Raw genomic sequence first — 19,138 nt, forward strand, 5'->3', positions numbered from 1 at the left:
CAATAAACATGTCAGATATAAATAATGGAGATAAGCCCAAGATATCATGCAGCTCCTTGGATTTAACTCACAGTGGGCCTTTACTTTTTACAAAGTGGCTAAATTCATGGAATTAAAAAACAGTTCCCCTTAATCAGCCTGGAGAACAGTACAGGGTTACATTGTGATGTGCATCCTGGAAGCTGGAATCAACATCAAACTGCACAGTCCACGCACTCCAATAGCCAGATAATAGGTCATTAGGGGAACTGAAAGCAATGAAGAAAGTGTAATACACCAATCTCCAATCAGTAGGATACAACTTTATGGAAATTAGTTAGGTCTGTTCTTTTGCTGGAAAATGTCATAGTTAGTCTAAGGGAACACTCTAAGCTCAAATAGAGGAGCAAGACAAGAAAAATAGGAAAAAATGGGTAAACAAAGAAAGTACTAGGGGAGGAACAAAATGGTCATTAGAGGGCAACAAAGGGAAAAACATTAAAGCCATACTCCACCAGAGCAGTACCATGCATTAGGGGTATACAGGTCACACTGGATAAAAGAGAAATGTAACAAAAAATACAAAATTCAGTAATTGCCCAAAAAAAAAAGGCTACAGTTCAGGTTCTCTGCAAGTCAGACTGTGGTTTCTATTTTGATTATGTACTGAATGGATTGGATCCTTTGTTACTATATTTATTATGAATTGTAAATCTTGTTCATTTTTTATTTTTCATTGCATTTCATTTCTTCCCAGTGTGACCAGTATTTTGCGGTTATGGAAATCTACCTCTACAACTATGTCCTCAGAAAAACATTGAGGTTTGAAAACTCTAGTGTGCTGGCTTTTTGTCACAGGTTTATCACAGTACTACCATTACTAACAGGGCCGGTGCTACCTATAGGCGAGGTAGGCACCATCCTAGAGCGCGCTGCCCACAAGAGTGAGGTGCGATCCGCACCGAGTGCAGACTCCGTAAGAGACAGTGCTGTTCCGCACAGCCGCGGGATTCCCACTCGGGGAGTCTGCACCGGTTGTTTCAGTGACACTGACAGCCGGAGATCAGAGTGAGCAAGTCTCCTCCCTTGTCCCTCCTATATGATAGAGCAGGGAGGAATTTTCTCATACAAGCTTCGGCATCTGAACAAGGAGAGGTGAGTGCAGGTCATGGAAGGGGGAGGGGAGGAGTGTTTAGACTTCTGCAGGACTTGCTCTGGGGTGGCTGTCTGTGGATACTCTGCATCTACCCTTCGATTCAGCACCAAGATCCCTGATCTTACACTGTCACCCCAAAACTGAGCAGAGTGATCTGGAGGGGTGACAGGGAGAGCCTGGACTGGAGGAGGGAGGACGACTGGGGAGGAGAGGGAGGGACCGTACACAGCATAAGGAAACTCTGCATATACTATCCGAGCCTGTCCATTTCCTTCCTTAGCCTGTCCATATACTACCCTAGTCTGTCCATATACAACCCTAACCCACCCCTATACTACCCAAGACTGGCTGTATAATACCAGAGCCTGTCCATATACCGTATCGCGCAAAAGTGTGTACACCCCTCACATTTTTGTAAAAATTTTATTATATCTTTTCATGTGACAACGCTGAAGAAATTACACTTTGCTACAATGTAAAGTTGTGAGTGTACAGCTTGTATAATAGTGTATATTTGCTGTCCCCTCAAAATAACTCAACACACAGGAAATAATGTCTAAACCACTGGCAACAAAAGGGAGTACACCCCTAAGTGAAAATGTCCAAATTGAGCCCAAAGCGTCAATATTTTGTGTGGCCACCATTATGTTCCAGCACTGCCTTAACCCTCTTGAGTATGGAGTTTACCAGAGCTTCACAGGTTGCCACTGGAGTTCTCTTGCACTCCTCCATGATGACATCACTGAGCTGGTGGATGTTAGAGACCTTGCGCTCCTCCACCTTTCATTTGAGGATGCCCCACAGATGCTCAATAGGGTTTAGGTCTGGAGACATGCTTGGCGAGCCCATCACCTTTACCCTCATCTTCTTTAGCAAAGCAGTGGTCATCTTGGAGGTGTGTTTGGGGTTATGCTGGAATACTGCCCTGCGGCACAGTGCCTGAAGGGAGGGGATCATGCTCTGCTTAGTATGTCATAGTACATGTTGGCATTCATGGTTCCCTCAATGAACTTATGCTCCCCAGTACCGGCAGCACTCATGCAGCCCCAGACCATGACACTCCAACCACCATGCTTGACTGTAGGCAAGACACTTGTCTTTGTACTCCTCACCTGGTTGCCATCACACAAGCTTGACACCATCTGATCAAAATAAGTTTATCTTGGTCTCATCAGACCACAGGACATGGTTCCAGTAATACAAGTTCTTAGTCTGCTTGTCTTCAGCAAACCATTTGCAGGCTTTCTCGTGCATCATCTTTAGAACAGGCTTCCTTCTGGGACAACAGCCATGCAGATAAATTTGATGCAGTGTGCAGTGTATGGTCTTAGCACTGACAAGCTGCCCCCCCCCCCCATTCAACCTCTGCAGCAATGGTGGCAGCACTCATACGTCTATTTCCCAAAGAAAATCTCTAGATATGACACCCAGCACGTGCACTCAACTTCTTTGGTTGACCATGGTGAGGCCTGTTCTGAGTGGAACCTGTCCTGTTGAACCGCTGTATGGTCATGGCTACCATGCTGCAGCTCAGTTTCAGGGTATTTGCAATCTTATAGCCTAAGCCATTTATACGTAAAGGAACAATTCATTTTTTCAGATCCTCAGAGTTCTTTGACATGAGATGCCATGTTGAACTTCCATTAAACAGTATGAGACAGCGAGAGCAATAACACCAAATTTAACACACCTGCTCCCCATTCACACGAGACCTAATACCACTAATGAGTCACATGACATCGGGGAGGTATAATGGCTAACCAGTGGTTTAGACATTAATGGCTGTGTGTTGAGTTATTTTGAGGGGACAGCAAATTTACACTGTTATAATTTAATTTCTTCAGTGTTGTCACATGAAAAGATAGAATACATTTTTACAAAAATGTGAGGGGTGTACTCACTTTTGTGAGATACTTTACTACCCTAGCCTGTCCATATACTACCCTAGCCTGTCCATATACCTGCAAGTCACTGCTGGCGTGAGGAAGCAAGCCGGTGCCGCCACTATTTGTCTTTAGGCAAGGTCCAGAGAGGCAGGTGCAGGCCTGTGGACTACGGCTGAAGAAATAGCTGGAGAAGCATCACAAAAATCTTTTTTACTGCCACCTTCACCGTATACATAGGCAGGGCAAGGGGGGTGGAGTCAGGGCAGAGCTAAGGGGGGGGGGGGGGAGCAAAATTAGGTTTCGCCTAGGGTAACAAAAATCCTTGCACCAGCCCTGATTACTAAGCACTCTTTTGTGAAGGTGTCAATGATAAAAGCATGAGCTGGAATTTTGTCCAGCAATTTAGAGCTGTCCCATGTCCAGTGCTCATTTCCTGTGTTTTATCAAGGATAGTAAACATCCTACATTATTGTAGAACCACAGCTTTATGTTGTGGCAATAGGCGTGTAGGTGGGTCTTCGTAGCTTTGGAAGAAAAAACTGGGCAGGGCATACAACACTCATCCCTCAAAATATGCTGTATGTTATCAGCTGAAGGAGGCTTCGAAGAAAAGTTCAATAGTTTTTTTTCTGTACTTGCAGGGTCTTCAAATTGATAAAATATGGGGAAAGGTGTATATATTGCAGAGATGTACTGCATGTGTTTTTTTTTTTTATGCCCCCACAATACAATTTGGGGTCTATTTACATGTTTGCATTCAAATTGAGATAAAACCTACTAGATTTGTTACATTTCCGTATTCACATACCCTGTCTGTACTGTGCTAGCAAATCTCATCCATTTTAAATCAAATTTAAACACTGTCCAAACAAAGGGTTAGCAATTTACAGGCTGGGCTTCTCCATTGTATGTTAATAGAGGAAGCACACCCTGTCCCTAAAGCTTGGTACAGGCACCGAGGGATGTGGATGCAGGGATCTCCCACACTGCACTTTTGTATTTTGACAGCATGGACTCCCCTCCCCATCATAATACACAGTCCAGTGCTGCAGCCATTGGCTGCATGCGCTGATTGAAAGTTGAGTTTTCCAACATTCAATTGGTCAACAGAGAGGGATACATATACATCAAAATTTGGCAAAATTTTGGTACGTTCTTCAGCAAACTTCCACTCTCCTCTATCTCCGGCTTAATGATGAGATTTCATTGATTCCAACATCATGGAGCGGGAGATAGCTGCTATTTATAGCCTTAAGGTGAACAAGCAACCCATGCTGGACAGCTGCACATCATTTTTTTATTAGAAGTTTTCTGGCCTTCTCATTCCCAATCTTCAAAGTCTCATTAACCATTTGAAGACCAGGCAGCCCTTTCTCCTGAAAAAAAAAAAGAGCCAACATAGTCATGATTCTGAAGCCTGACACAGACCCCAATGCCTGGTCAAGCTACTGTCCTAGATCACTTCTAAACATAGATGTGAAAACAATTGCAAAAATTTTAGCTACCAAGCTCAATTTATTCTTAGACAAGCTCATTCACAAAGATCACGTTGGGTTCATCTCTCTGTGAGAAGGAGCAGGGGACTGTTTGCAGGGCCGTACAGCTTATACATCTAGCTAAATTCTGCTCCCAACTGGCCATGCTTACTGTCTCTAGATGTCAATGGCAATCAACACCATTTCTTGGGATTACATGTTTTTCGCTCTCAGGCAATGGGGGTTCAACGACACCTTCCTGTCTAGGATTTTGGCTCTCTACATCCAGTTTTCTGCTGTGCTAGAATACACAGGATTTCTTACGGGTTCTTTGCTATCCGAATGCACCCAGACATCTGAATCCTTGAACTTGCAGGTGAACAGCATAAGCCTATGCTCTTTGTGGACGATATCTTAATGTACATCTCTTCACTCCATACAGTTCTGTCTGAATTCAGGTCTCTGTTACAGCTATGCATAAATGAAGATAAATCCAAAGATCCTCTATCCCTGACCTTAAGGGAGTGCGAGAAACTATAGTTTTGCTTGGCTCTCCTCCTTGCCCTATGTTGGAATTGGTCTTTGTCCTAGGATTCTTTATACCAGGCCAACTACCCTCCCCCCATTTAGAGAACTGACCACTCTGGGCATCTCTTCTGTAGAATTCATGCTCTCTGCATGACTTACCTCCCAAAGCTCCTTTTTTTTTAGTGTCTTACCTTTACCCATGCCAAACCATATCCTGAGAATCAAGCAACATAAGCCACTGCGCTTTATTTGGCACAGTCAGCGATCAAAACTACCAGTTACGGTACTATTTTGCTGAGCATGGGGAGGAGGGTTGGCAGTGCCTAACCTCAAACACTATTTTCTTGCTGCACATATTGCCCCTCTCGTCTCCTTTCATGCCACTTCAGAAATGCCCATTTAGGTCAACTTGGCAATCTGAGTGTTCCCTTTTTTTTTATCTACAATCTCATATGGACTCCCCCCCCCCCCAATCCCCAGCCATAGACCCTGAATCTTGGACCCCTCATTGACCCACTCCTTGCGTTTGTGGGATTCAGTGACATACTCTAGCAAATTGCTCTTGCCCCACTTACCTGTGCCAGGCATTTTAGACAACCCCTGCTTTTTCCTAGCCTATGACAATCCAATGGCCTTCCACTGGTGGCATAGGAGGGGAGTTATTTATATGTAGGAGCTCTTTGCCTTGGATGGTATCAAATCCTTTAGCTTTTTGCAGGAACATTGTTTGGTACTGGCTGCAGGGGTCTTCTGGTATATTCAACTTATGTATTACATTCCTAGTCTTCTCAGACATCAGACAGGACCCCCTAAACAATGGACCTTGTTTGAGAAATGTTGCGAAAAGACCTTCACTCGAATAGCCTTGTTTCAGATCTATATACTTCTCTCCTGAAGTTAATGAGCGCCAGTAGGCTTTCCTACACGGTAAAAGCTGACCTTGGTGCAACGTTAGACCAAGCGGCCTGGAACATTTGGCTTGCCTCTTATAAATGTTCCCAAAACATCTTGGCCCAAGAGAACGCCTAAAAAATGATCTCCCAATGGAACATGACCCCTTACCACATATCTCGTTTTACCCCCAATGCATCTGGTGTGTTTTTGTGGCTTCAGGGAACGAAGTACCCTGTTCCACACTTGATGGACTTGCCCTAAAGCGACCCATTTCTGGATGCAAATCTTGAAGGTCTAGGAACTTTGGATAAAGTAGAATGACCACTTGACTCTAGACTGTACTTTGATTTTGGTACCACAGGCCCCCCTGCTAGTCACTGTCACATCCACAGGGTTGGGCCCTGTAGGAACCCCCGCCCCTTTTTCCCCACCCTTTTTTCCTTTTCTTCTCTCTCTTCTCAGACAAGCTTCAACTCCCTCCACATCCCAGTCTACTCTTTTCTCCTTTTTCTTCTACCTTCGGGCCTCATCGCCTTTTCTTCTTTTATTGACCCTTGCCTCCAATCTATAGTCCTCTGTGTACCCCCTTCTCTCTCTGGAGGCAATTACCACTGAAGGTCAGGAGCAGTCGCAATGGGCAGTGTTTGCTACCTACCTATTCGCAATAGCTGTGGACCTGTTGTGCCGTGTAATTTGAGCAACTTGTCTCTGTACTGACCCTCAACCGCAATGTTTGGGTACCTTGTGAGCACCCTGCCTGTTTGTCTATTGCTTGTTTACTTATTTGCATTCCTTCGTTGTATTTCCATGTGCTGTATAAAAAAACTTAAAATCCCAATAAATCCTTTGTGAAACAAATTTACACGTGTATGTGTCTTAAGGCTTTTCTTTTTTTTTTTTTTTTTAATGGAACAGACCACACTGAACTTGTTGAGAAATTCTTGCACCCAGCCATGACATCTTCTCCTAACAAACATCTAAAAAGGTAAAAACAACTTTTTAAGGCATGCTGTGTGAATAGGAACACAAGGTGGAGTAATCTCAAATTTGGCTGCAAAAGTGGAAACACGATTTAATTCCCAGCTATATTTTCAGTCAATTACCTGGATTTTAGAAAGGAAAAACCTGTAGTGAAGTAGTAATTTCGAAAGACCAACCTAAAAACTCCTTACGATTCTGGCATTACAGTACCATAATTTGTGATATAGTGCACCTTACTGAAGCTTACTGTGTATATGATAATATAGATTATAACTCCCTCCAGCACTTTTCTGGTTACCTTTGAAATTTGCAACACACATACACACGCAAATGTGTGTGTGTATGTGTGAATGTAACAAGAAATGTAAAAACAAAATCAGGGTGGCTAAAAAAAAAAAAAAAAGACTATGAGAGACACATAGCAGAGGAGAGTAAAAAAAAAAAAAAAAAAAAAAACCCTGAGAAATTCTTTAGATATATCAAAATATAATATAATTTAATAAAAAAGTGAGGTCAGAGCACATTGCACACATAAATAATGATGAAGGGAGGATTGGTTACAGATGACACAGAGAAGGTATTTGTACTAAATGGTTTCTTCTCCTCCTGACCATGACAGTATTGTTAGCAGCACATAACAGGATGTATCGCTGTGGCTAACAGAGGCTGAAATCAAGGAAAGACTTGATAAGATTAACACAAATAAATCACCAGGACCAGATGGCTTACACCGGAGAGTACTCAAGGAACTAAGTTGGGTTATATCTAGTTCCTCATCTTTGCGGACAATATACTGACAGGAACTGTACCAGTTGACTGGAGGAAAGCCAATGTAATACCAATATTAAAAAATGGGCAGAGATATATTCTGGGAAACTACAGGCTAGTCAGCCTGACATCAATAGTATGTAAATTATTGGAGGCGATAAGGGACTATATCCAAGAATCTGCTGAGGACAACAGTATCATTATTAGTAATCAGCATGAGTTTACAAAGACATTCTTGCCAGACCAATCTTTTAACATTCTACGAGGTGGTAAGCTGCGCTCTAGACAGGGGGAGGCCTGCGGATGTGGTGTATCTGGATTTTGCAAAGGCATTCGCTACAGTTCCCCATAAATGCTTAATTTACAAGCGAAGGTCTGCAGGCATTGGCCACGAGGTTTGTTCTTGGATAGAAAACTGGTTACAGGGGTGTGTCCAAAGGGTGGTGATAAATAACGTGTACGCAGACTGGTCTGGAGTGGTAAGTGGTCCAAGGCTCTGTCCTGGGACCAATTCTGTTCAATTTATTCATAAATAATATAGAAGATGGGATTATTATCTAAATCTCAGGTTTCACAGATGACACAAAAAAAGGCGGGGCAAACACTTCACATCAGGATATAGAAATCTTACAGAATGACCTGAACAAAATAACAGAGTGGGCAACTACATGGAAATGAGGTTTAATGTGGAGAAATATAAGGTAATGCACTTGGGGGCTAAAAACAAACGCAAACTACTCACTAGGAGGGGAACCTCTGGGGAAATCAAGGATGGAGAAAGATCTGGGGGTCCTAGTGGAAGGCTAAGCAATAGCATGCAATGTCAAGCTGCAGGTGCAAAAGCCGGCAGAATATTAGCATGCATAAAGGAGGATATATATTCCAGAGATAAAATTATAATCCTGCCACTTTATAAAACTCTGGTTCGGCCACATCTGGAGTATTCTGTCCAGCACTTAATTTATTCTCCCTAGAGAAGAGATGCCTGAGAGGGGACATGATAACGATTTACAAATACCTCAATAGTGTTTCCAGCATAGGAAATAAACGATTTAGTCTCAGGGAGTGCAAGAGGACACATAGCCACACAATGAGATTAGAGGAGAAGCGGTTTAACCTTAAGATGCGTAGGGGGTTTTTCACTGTCAGGGCGGTAAGAATGTGGAACTCTCTTCCATAATTGGTGGTACCAGTGGGGAGTATAGATACTTTTAAAAGACTCTTGAACGTGCATGTCAAAGAACACAATATTCAGGGATATGGGAAATTAATATTGTCACTGACACACACACACACACACCTGCACAGGTTGATTTGGTTGGATTGTTGTCTTTATTCAAGCTTAACTACTATGTAACTATATATTACATATTTATTTTTCCTTTTCTCCAAGTTCTACAATTTGTTCCATGAAGCTAATGGGGTCTATGCCATGGTATTAAATAAGAGCAATACTAACTCTAAATGAAAAAGTGCTCAAATACATGACAGCCCCCCTATATGGCGCCTACATAAGGAGACAATCTAATGTCTGAGGCACCAGGAGACACTGCTAGCTGATGTCTGTTAGGGAGAGAAGCAGATAGGTGGAAAAGCTTTACCCAACCACTACTGCCTTCCCACAGTAAGCAAGCACTAAAAGAGTCTTGGAACACTTCCTTTTCCTCTCTTTATAAGTTTGAGAGAAAAAAGATGCGATCCCTGATACCTAAACTAAGTTGGTGTAGCCACCGTCCCAGAGAAACGTATTAAAACATTTTGATGCCTCAGGTCAAAGGAAATGGGACTTTTACGGGCTTAGTAAAAAATTATATTTATTGGAGATTATTTAGAAAAATTTCTTGCTGTTAAGCAAAAAATAGAAATACAGACAAAATAGTATAATACAAATGGTGCAAATGGGTTATAGACCCATGTGAGAAGGTGAGAATGGAACGAAAGGTGACAAGGTGAAAATGGTGACTTTTTTGAAACTCTGTCTGTGGGGCTCAGAATTGTGAGCTTGTTGAGAGAGAGTGTGTCTTATCAGACTTCCAACGCGTTTCGGCGTATATTGCCTTTATCAAGGAAGCGGAGACAGTTCACCATGTCTGAAAGATGTAATAAATGTATATTGAAGTGTACAATATAACACTATTTGAAAAAAATAGTGAAAAAATATATGTAGTAAACACATACAGGTGACCAAGGCGGTTAGGTCCCAGGTTGTATTATTCCCATTGCTCTTCCAAAACTATTCTCACGGGATTTCTGTGGAGTAGCTGTCTGAAATGATATGATTTGGGTGATGGTAATATTGCCAGTTTGATATGGTTAAAATAAGAGATATATAGGCAATATATGTTAACATATATACGCCGAAACGCGTTGGAAGTCTGATAAGACACACTCTCTCTCAACAAGCTCACAATTCTGAGCCCCACAGACAGAGTTTCAAAAAAGTCACCATTTTCACCTTGTCACCTTTCGTTCCATTCTCACCTTCTCACATGGGTCTATAACCCATTTGCACCATTTGTATTATACTATTTTGTCTGTATTTCTATTTTTTGCTTAACAGCAAGAAATTTTTCTAAATAATCTCCAATAAATATAATTTTTTACTAAGCCCGTAAAAGTCCCATTTCCTTTGACCTGAGGCATCAAAATGTTTTAATACTCTTTATAAGTTTAACTAGAATGGTAACACCGTACAAACATTTGTGTTAAAGCAAATGATTGAAGGCAGTTAGACCTCAGAGGTACTTAAGTCTTTAAAGAGAACCTGCCACCAAAATAAAAAATACAGGTAAAAACACAGAAAAATCAAGTGTTTATCCTTTCCATAAGTTACTTTATTTCACTCTGAATGTGGCTCTGAAATTGTTTTAAAAATGTGATTAGTCAGTTCGAAAGCACAGCCCCCTCCCCTCCTTGCATAACTCATCCCTCTTCTGGAAACGTGTGATTACTCAACTCTTCTGCCATACCTTCACCTCCTTACATTACTGTTTATGTAGCTTCTGAGTGAGATGCGAAGGGGAAAACTAAGGGCCCTTTCACACCAGCCCAGTTGGGCTGCGTTGGGTAGCAATGCCCAAAGCAGTTCCAGTGCATAGACTAAACAATTGGCCTCATGTCCTATGGCTTCAGTTCGGTGTGCACTGAAAAAAAAAAAAAAAACAGGACACGTTGCATTTTTATGCAGCAAGTTTCAATGTACTGTAATGCATCTAAATGCACTGCCAACACAGAATTAAAGTGATATCGAAACAGATTTAAAAAATAAATAAAAAAGATGTTGTACATAGCAGCTCTTTGCAAGGATATAGCACAAAGTGGTGGCTTACCTGCTCTTTTTAGTCCCCCGCCAGCATGGTCCCCTCCTCCTCTTCTCTGAGTGTACCAGCAGCAAGCCATGTGCTGAGTGTACACTTGTGTGGGCGTGCTTCTGAGCCAGGCTGTGTGCGTCCATAGATGTACACAGTTTGGTTTGACCCCACTTCCAGCTCTTTCCTCACAGGATATGACTGACAACAGCAGGAACCAATGGCTCAGGTTGCTATCAGTGTGGCCTGTGAGTAGAGGAAGAGAGCAGCACTGTAACAATGCACAGCAGTGCATTGCAATGAGCAAGCACAATGCAGACCAGCTGGTGTGAATATAGCAAAAAAGAGTGCCAGCTCTGAGTTTGCTGGGGCTGCCAACATTGCATCCAAGATGGTGGAGCCCCTCAGCAGTCTTAGGCCTTTTGGATATCTACACAAGGTAGGCTTTCACAGGTAAACAACACGCCTAAACTATTCTAAATTCACAACCGATCTTATTGGAAGATTTGTGTTGAAAATTCAACAGGGGTCTGTCATCAGGATCTCACTAAAATGCTTCTCTTTTCTCTCTAAATAAATTTATGTTTGTCAAGGTCAGTGGCACTGATGGGCCACCCACAATTCAGCAGGATTTGGCCAAAATTCAAACAGTCATTGGCCAGCTTTAGGCTCCATGTAGAGCATTTTGTACACAGTTTAGGGGAGTTTAGCATTTTATTTGCCAGAAAGCTTAAATCAGAAAAGCAAATAAGAAGGGTTTTCTTTTTTTCCTGCCTCTAAACATTGAGCTCAAAATATGTCTCTATACGTTCTAATGTGCATGGGCACATAGGATAACGTTGCGCTGCTTCTACAGGCGCATAACACAAAACTCCTGTAGGGCAGCGATTTCTAAGCCAGTGTGCATGGAGCCTTAGCAGTTCTTATGCCCACGGGTCATATTGCATCAGTACATTTTGCACAGGTGTTATGAGGAGTTTTATCTAGTTCCCTACCAGATATCATGCAGTGCCAAATTTGTGGTTGTGAACCTGCATTCTAATAGATATTTGTTTTATGTTAAACTGTATCTAGCTGCGTCACATGAATTATTCTTCCTGGTTTATTTAGCTGCATACTGCAGATTAATGCAGGCAACTACATGTTTGTGTACCCTAATCTGACTATTTTCTTTTTTGTAGTATCAAAATGAAAGAATTGCAGCTAGAATTAAAATGCCAACAGAAAGGAAAATGATTTATAATTTAAATACCATTACAGCCCCAGAAGATTCATCTCATACAAAATTCCCATTAGGTGCCACACCGACACAAATGCAAATTATTTTGTTTTTAAAAAGACTTAAATTTACACTTCATTTCCTCATTCACATACTTAATTTTCTGTGTTAATAGATTAATGGAAATGTTTTATTTCATTAATAATGTATTCATGCACAAACAAAACTATCCTTTAAAAACAAGAAGGGGGTGGGGGGAGGAATGGGTATACAAACAATTAAAGAAAACCTGTCATGAAAGAAAAATTGTCCGACATTGAGAACCTCCTGAAAATGCTGGTTGCTCCTATGTGTGCTTTCCCCAGTCTGAGAATCATGCAGCCAGTCCAGTCAGATTCCCTGTATTTTTGTCCTTTGGTATGACTAAAGCTGGCTGTATACTAAGATTTCCTGTGGGCCAAATGCGATAAATCACCTGTTTCCCCTACCCATACTAAGCAGCCTGGATGGACGAATCTTTCCAGCCAGCTAATGTTTTTTGATAGCTTTTGTTAACAGAATACCCCAGCAGTGGCTGCATCTAGCAGGGGTTCTAAACTAACCGAAAAAGAAAAAAATAAGTTTTTGCTATATACACACCTAGACAAAATGTATATATATATGATATGTGCTGGAAATGAGAGCTGAAGTATTTGGATATTCCTAAAATGATAAATCCCAACAGGTCAGAGCTGGTGTATAAAGCATTTGCCATTCTCACATTCAAGTGTTTGACAAATGACAATGATTGTAACTCAACCCAAGAAATGCCCCATCAAATCAACCCAGCTTTTTTTTTTTTTTTTTAACTGCGGAAAAAGATTGGACGTTTATCAGGCAACCAAATAGCCACTCAATGTTACTCTTAACGCTCAGAAGAAATGTTTTACTTTATCCAGTATGTAAGTTGCTACATGGTCAAATACTCCATTCCTGGTTATAGATACACTTTGCAGAGTATCAACTGTTATTGAACAGGAAAGAGTTGAAGGCAAATAAAAAAAATAAATAAAAGGTTGCCCCTAGGCAGTAAATACACAAGCCAATATTGCAAATATATTGCATTTATAAACTTAACACTTGAAATAAAATCTCCACTTACCAATCATGTGGTTTGCAACGTGGACCTGAATATCCCATTCATTATAAAATACCATCTGGCACTTGATGCACTGGTAAGTCTTCTTCTGTTAAAAAAATACAAATAAAAAAATGTACATATTTTAAAAGTGGATTAAAAAAGGTAATTTAAAGAGAAAATGTTGTTAGAAATAAGAATAAACAAACACAAGTTTGGCCATAATAATAATAAAAGGGAAAAAATAAAAAAATTGGTGAAAATGGTATATCTCCAATAGGCAACAGCATCCAAAGTCACCCTAAAGAGAAACTGTAAGCTTTTTAAAAATTTTAGATATTTCATCATTGTGTTTTAGCTTATAAAAAATGTATTTCCATGTATTGTATTATATATGCACACGGAGGCAGCCATACTTGTCCATTACTTTTAAAGGCCCAGTTTCCTGATTAGTGCTACTAATGTGGTTCCTAGTGGATCCCTTTATCTTACTGCTAGTTTATCAGACAGGGTCTCCCAGATGAAAACAATTGAAGTCTGTAATGATGTAAACCCAGGGTAACATGGTAGTCAGAGAGAATAGGATGTAGGCTGCCAAGGCTTTAGGTCACATGAGGAGCACCGGATTAACTGTTCTTTATTCATGGCATTTTAAATTGTTTTTATTATTGTTAGCATGTGCCACTGGTAAATCATATGTGCAATTTGGACGAAAGGTGCACTTTCAAACACAAGTAAAACTGTGCGGACATATTGGTACACAGATAAAACCAATAAAATCAGAAATTTTGAATATAGGGTTGAATAAGGAGGAGGAACAAGATCTGAAAAATTATTTCCCATTCACCTGTGTAAAATCAAAATGAAAGTACCTGGAGATATACATAGCTCCTTAAATAAAACAAATGTATATCAAGTTAATTATCTACCCATATTAAACTAGATAAAAATGGACATTAGAAAAGGCTCTAACCAGCATATATCTTGAAATGAAAGGGTAAACATGATTAAGATGCTTTTTCAGCCCAAGATTTTGTATAAGTTACAAATGCTACCAATTGACATCCCTCATATATTTTTAGGATTATTAAACAAATTCATTGAAATATATATGGCAAGGAAAGATCTGAATACAATAGAAAAACTATGTAATTTGACTGGAAAGCCAAAACATAGTATATCTCAAATATATGGAATGCTCACAGAGGGTTCGGGCATGGAGATCCCTGCTTTCATCACACAATGGGGAAAGGAAATAGGGACACCAGTGATAAATCACGAAACAAATAAGGTATTGAGAGCCGCACACTGCACCGCAAGAGATGTTGGTACCAATGAACTGAATTATAAATGTCTGTCCAGATGGTACATAACACCAGTAATAGCACATAAATACCAATCAGAAAAAAACAGACCGATGTTGGAGAGGTTGTGGAGGTAGGGGCACAATGTTCCACATCTGATAGGACTGTCCCAAGACCTGAGATTATTGGTCGAAAGTTCGACAAATTACCAGGGAGATCACTGGAGTGGATGTCCCAGATGATCCATGGTGGTATTTATTTCGTAGAACAATAATACCATTAAAACAATATAAAACCACATTTGTCCCAATTTTTTTTGAACGCAGCTAAAGGAGTTATCCCGAAAAAATGGTTGGAAGTAAAGAGCCCTTCCCGGAAGGAATGGTGTAATAGAGTTGACCATGCCTACAATATGGAGTACTTGGGCAGTATGGAAGAGGAACAACCAAATGATTTGCTGGAAAAATGGGGAAAATGGGCAGACTTTATAAAATCCAGTAAATATTTTGAAATCTTGATAATGGACCTACCATAGAATCTTAAGTACTGTTAAAATTTGAAGATAGAGAGTAACATCAAATTTGGAGACAGATTGTTGGGTTGGGTTGTGGGGAGGGATAGAAATAGAAGGGAGGAAGTGGGAGGGAGGTTTATGGGGTTATTTGTACATGGACAATGTTATGTGAGATGTCTGCTTTTCTTTTTTTTTTTTTAGTTTTAACAGCAGTTTAAAACTAATAACATGTAAATATATATACTATCCACAAATGAACCCTGAAATACCTAAAAAGAGCTATCAATTAAATATACTTTCCTTTTCAGGAGGAATGTCAGGCAACAAATAAAAGGATTTGTTCGCCTTTAAAAAAATAGTCTATGCAGTTCATGAACATTATTCCATAATTTTAAACGAATCCAATTTTAAAAATCTCTTCTTATGCTCCTCCCACACCTGTAGGCTTCTGATAATTTTCAGAGCTCCGTCTTGTCTTCTTCTCTAGAATGGAACTGTTGCTAGGATGAGCACCCCCTACCTGTACAGGAAGGACTTCTGTCCTCCTTCTGAGCCCAGCAATGCATATGGCACCACATTTGAACTCAGCAGCTGCATCAAATCAAATGTCACTGTGATAACTGCGCCTCTTTGTGAGTCATTCACCTAGGTGCACACTTTTGAGCCCCAATCTTGGAGAGAGGTTTGGGGTTTTGCTAGAGGTCAGAGCCGGCAACAAGCACCCCATTTTAGAAAATGGCTGCCAGCAAATAGTTTAGTGAACCAAAAACCACCTTAAATACACAAACACCACAAAATAGAATAATTTGAGTTGGAACCAGCACAAAGCCAAAAAGCACAGAGACCATTGTTACATAAGAGATGACATCATGGGAACTTTGAGATTCAAAGCCATTCTGTAGCAGAGTAGGGCTAAGCAAAAGATCATTGAAAAAAAAAAATTCTGCTGCTTGCCAATAACAAGATCACTACAAGTGGCCCCCCGACCTGATCCAGACCTCCCATGAAAAAAAAAAAACGTTAACAAAAAAAAAGGAATACAACATTTAAAGTGACACTTTCTCATTTCGAGCAAGAGAAAGTCATCCCAATAGAATCAGAGACAGCATTGAAAAGAAGTTCTAATCTTGCCCCACTGTGTTTCAAACTTAAAGCTGAACTTTAATCTGCTTGGATATTGCCTTCCCTTGTTCCTTCCTTCCCCCTCAAAGAAAATATTCAGTTTTAGTTGCATACCATCCTTTAGACCTAGTAACATCATCCCTGTTTTTTTATGCTTCTCTATGCAATACAAGGCAGGTCATGGCTGGTGGAAGAGGGCAGCAAGTTGAGTCAAGGCTTCCTGAAAACATCACAGCACCCTGCCCCAGAACTCCTCTCAAGAACCTTCAGCCCTGATGCAACCAGTGAACTGGCTTTTGAGTTATGCAAACATCAAAATGCTTTGCTGAGTGGATGTCTGGAAGAATAGGCATTCCTAGGAGACTACATTTATTACTGGTATTTCTATAGCATGGGTTTCCAAACTGCAGCACCTCCAACTTTGCAGAACTACAGAACCCATGACAGATTGCAAGGAAAATCCCATGAGGTATGCAAAGGCTGACAGTTGCAAGCATGACGGGACATGTAGTTGCACAACAGCTGGAGGGCCGCAGGTTGGACACCCAGTTTGTACAGTCAATTTATACAGCACTTTACATATATATTGTACATTCAGTCCCTGCCATCAATGAACTTCCAATCTAAATTCCCCAAAATTCATTTATACACATACCAGGGCCAATGTAGACAGAAGCCAAACAACCTACTAGCATGTCTTTTGTGGGAGGAAACTCACACAGGCACATGGAGAACATGAAAATTCCAGGCAGATAGTCCCATGATTGGGATATAGATGATCCTAGTGCTGCTAGGCAGAAATGCTTACCACTTAGCCACTGTGCTGAATTTGCGTACAGACTGCCCTTGGCAATGTCCACTTCAATGCTTGGTCTTCTAAATTAAAAGAACTGAAAGCTAACAAATTGAAGGAATGGGCCAAGACCTATATAGCAAGAGAGGAAAGGAGTAGAAGATGTTGGACAACCACAGCCAAGAAATAAGGCTGTCTCTATCTGACTTGCTGTAAATTTGATTTCACACTGTAAGAAGTTCACAGTGTGCAGTGGAATCAATCTGAGCAATTTCTATACAGGAGAGGATCCTTTACAACCATGCAATCTGGAAGGAAAGGCTGGAGTTCAGCTTTAAGCTTTTGGCTGCAGAACTTTACATAACAAATTATAGTAGTATTTGTTTCTCAATATGGAAGTACTACAAACTTTTAAAAACAGCTGGAAATCAAGATTATCATCCACAGACTCATAGTAAGGTTTAGAATGTCAAGAAGATTTTATATATAACTTTTCCAACCTACAATAAAGAGCAGATTAGGTTTTCTAGGGAAAAAAAGGAACAAAGCCAATTTTACATCAACTGGTTATCTTGTTTAACTGCCTAATAAAATATAGTAGAACTCTTTGTAACTAATCGAAAATACATTTCTGATGAAGTAATGCAATCTGAGTCCCCTTAGATTTGTGGAGTAATGTTTTAGAGGTTCCATTGGAAAAATAGTTGATTATTTATTGGAACCAAATCTACATTTTGCTCCTCAAATTTGCCTAAATTGTGAACATATTTTACAGATAATATCATGGATACAATTTCTACAGCACAAACAAAAGATTTTTCACTTTATATTAAAAAATATATATATATATATATATATATATATATATATATATATATATACACACATACATACACACACTTATATATATATATATATACACACACAAGCTATTATATATATATATATATATATATATATATACATACATACACACACACATACATACATACAGTACAGACCAAAAGTTTGGACACCCCTTCTCATTCAAAGTTTTCTTTATTTTCATGACTATGAAAATTGTAGAGTCACACTTCAAGAGGTAGTCACCTGAAATGGTTTTCACTTCACAGGTGTGCCCTGTCAGGTTTAATAAGTGTGATTTCTTGCCTTATAAATGGGGTTGGGACCATCAGTTGTGTTGTGCAGAAGTCAGGTGGATACACAGTTGATAGTCCTACTGAATAGACTGTTAGAATTTGTATTATGGCAATAAAAAAGCAGCTAAGTACAGGAAAACGAGTGGCCATCATTACTTTAAGAAATGAAGGTCAGTCAGTCTGAAAAATTGGGAAAACTTTGAAAGTGTCCCCACGTGCAGTCACAAAAACCAACAAGCGCTACAAAGAAACTGGATCACATGCGGACCGCCCCATGAAAGGAAGACCAAGAGTCACCTCTGCTGCGGAGGATAAGTCCATCCGAGTCACCAGCCTCAGAAATCGCAGGTTAACAACAGCTCAGATTAGAGACCAGGTCAATGGCACATGGAGTTCTAGCAGCAGACACATCTCTAGAACTGTTAAGAGGAGACTGTGAGATTCAGGCCTTCATGGTAGTATATCTGCTATGAAACCACTGCTAAAGAAAGGCAACAAGCAGAAGAGACTTGTTTGGGCTAAAGAACACAAAGAATGGACATTAGACCAGTGGAAATCTGTGCTTTGGTCTGATGAGTCCAAATTTGAGATCTTTGGTTCCAACCACTGTCTTTGTGCGACGCAGGAAAAGGTGAACGGATGGACTCTACATGTCTGGTTCCCACCGTGAAGCATGGAGGAGGAGGTGTGATGGGGTGGGGGTGCTTTGCTGGTGACACAGTTGGGGATTTATTCAAAATTGAAGGCATACTGAACCAGCATGGCTACCACAGCATCTTGCAGCGGCATGCTATTCCATCCGGTTTGCGTTTAGTTGGATCATCATTTATTTTTCAACAGGACAATGACCACAAACACACCTCCAGGCTGTGTAAGGGCTATTTGACCAAAAAGGAGAGTGATGGGGTGATTGCGCCAGATGACCTGGCTTCCACAGTCACCGGACCTGAACCCA

The 19,138-nt window shown here is 40.5% G+C and overlaps 1 protein-coding gene across 3 annotated transcripts in view; it reads right to left on the reverse strand.

Moving 5' to 3' along the window:
- ZNF521 (zinc finger protein 521) overlaps nucleotides 1–19,138 on the reverse strand; it is a 447,433-nt gene that overhangs the window by 229,067 nt on the left and 199,228 nt on the right. For all 3 annotated transcript variants that reach the window (XM_082258670.1, XM_082258668.1, XM_082258669.1), the window contains one exon: nucleotides 13,336–13,420. In XM_082258670.1, coding sequence (XP_082114796.1) covers nucleotides 13,336–13,420 — 85 coding nt within the window. The remainder of the gene's footprint in view (nucleotides 1–13,335; nucleotides 13,421–19,138) is intronic.

This window comes from Pelophylax lessonae, assembly GCF_965119305.1.
Source record: "Pelophylax lessonae genome assembly, chromosome: 5".
NCBI lineage: Eukaryota > Metazoa > Chordata > Amphibia > Anura > Ranidae > Pelophylax > Pelophylax lessonae.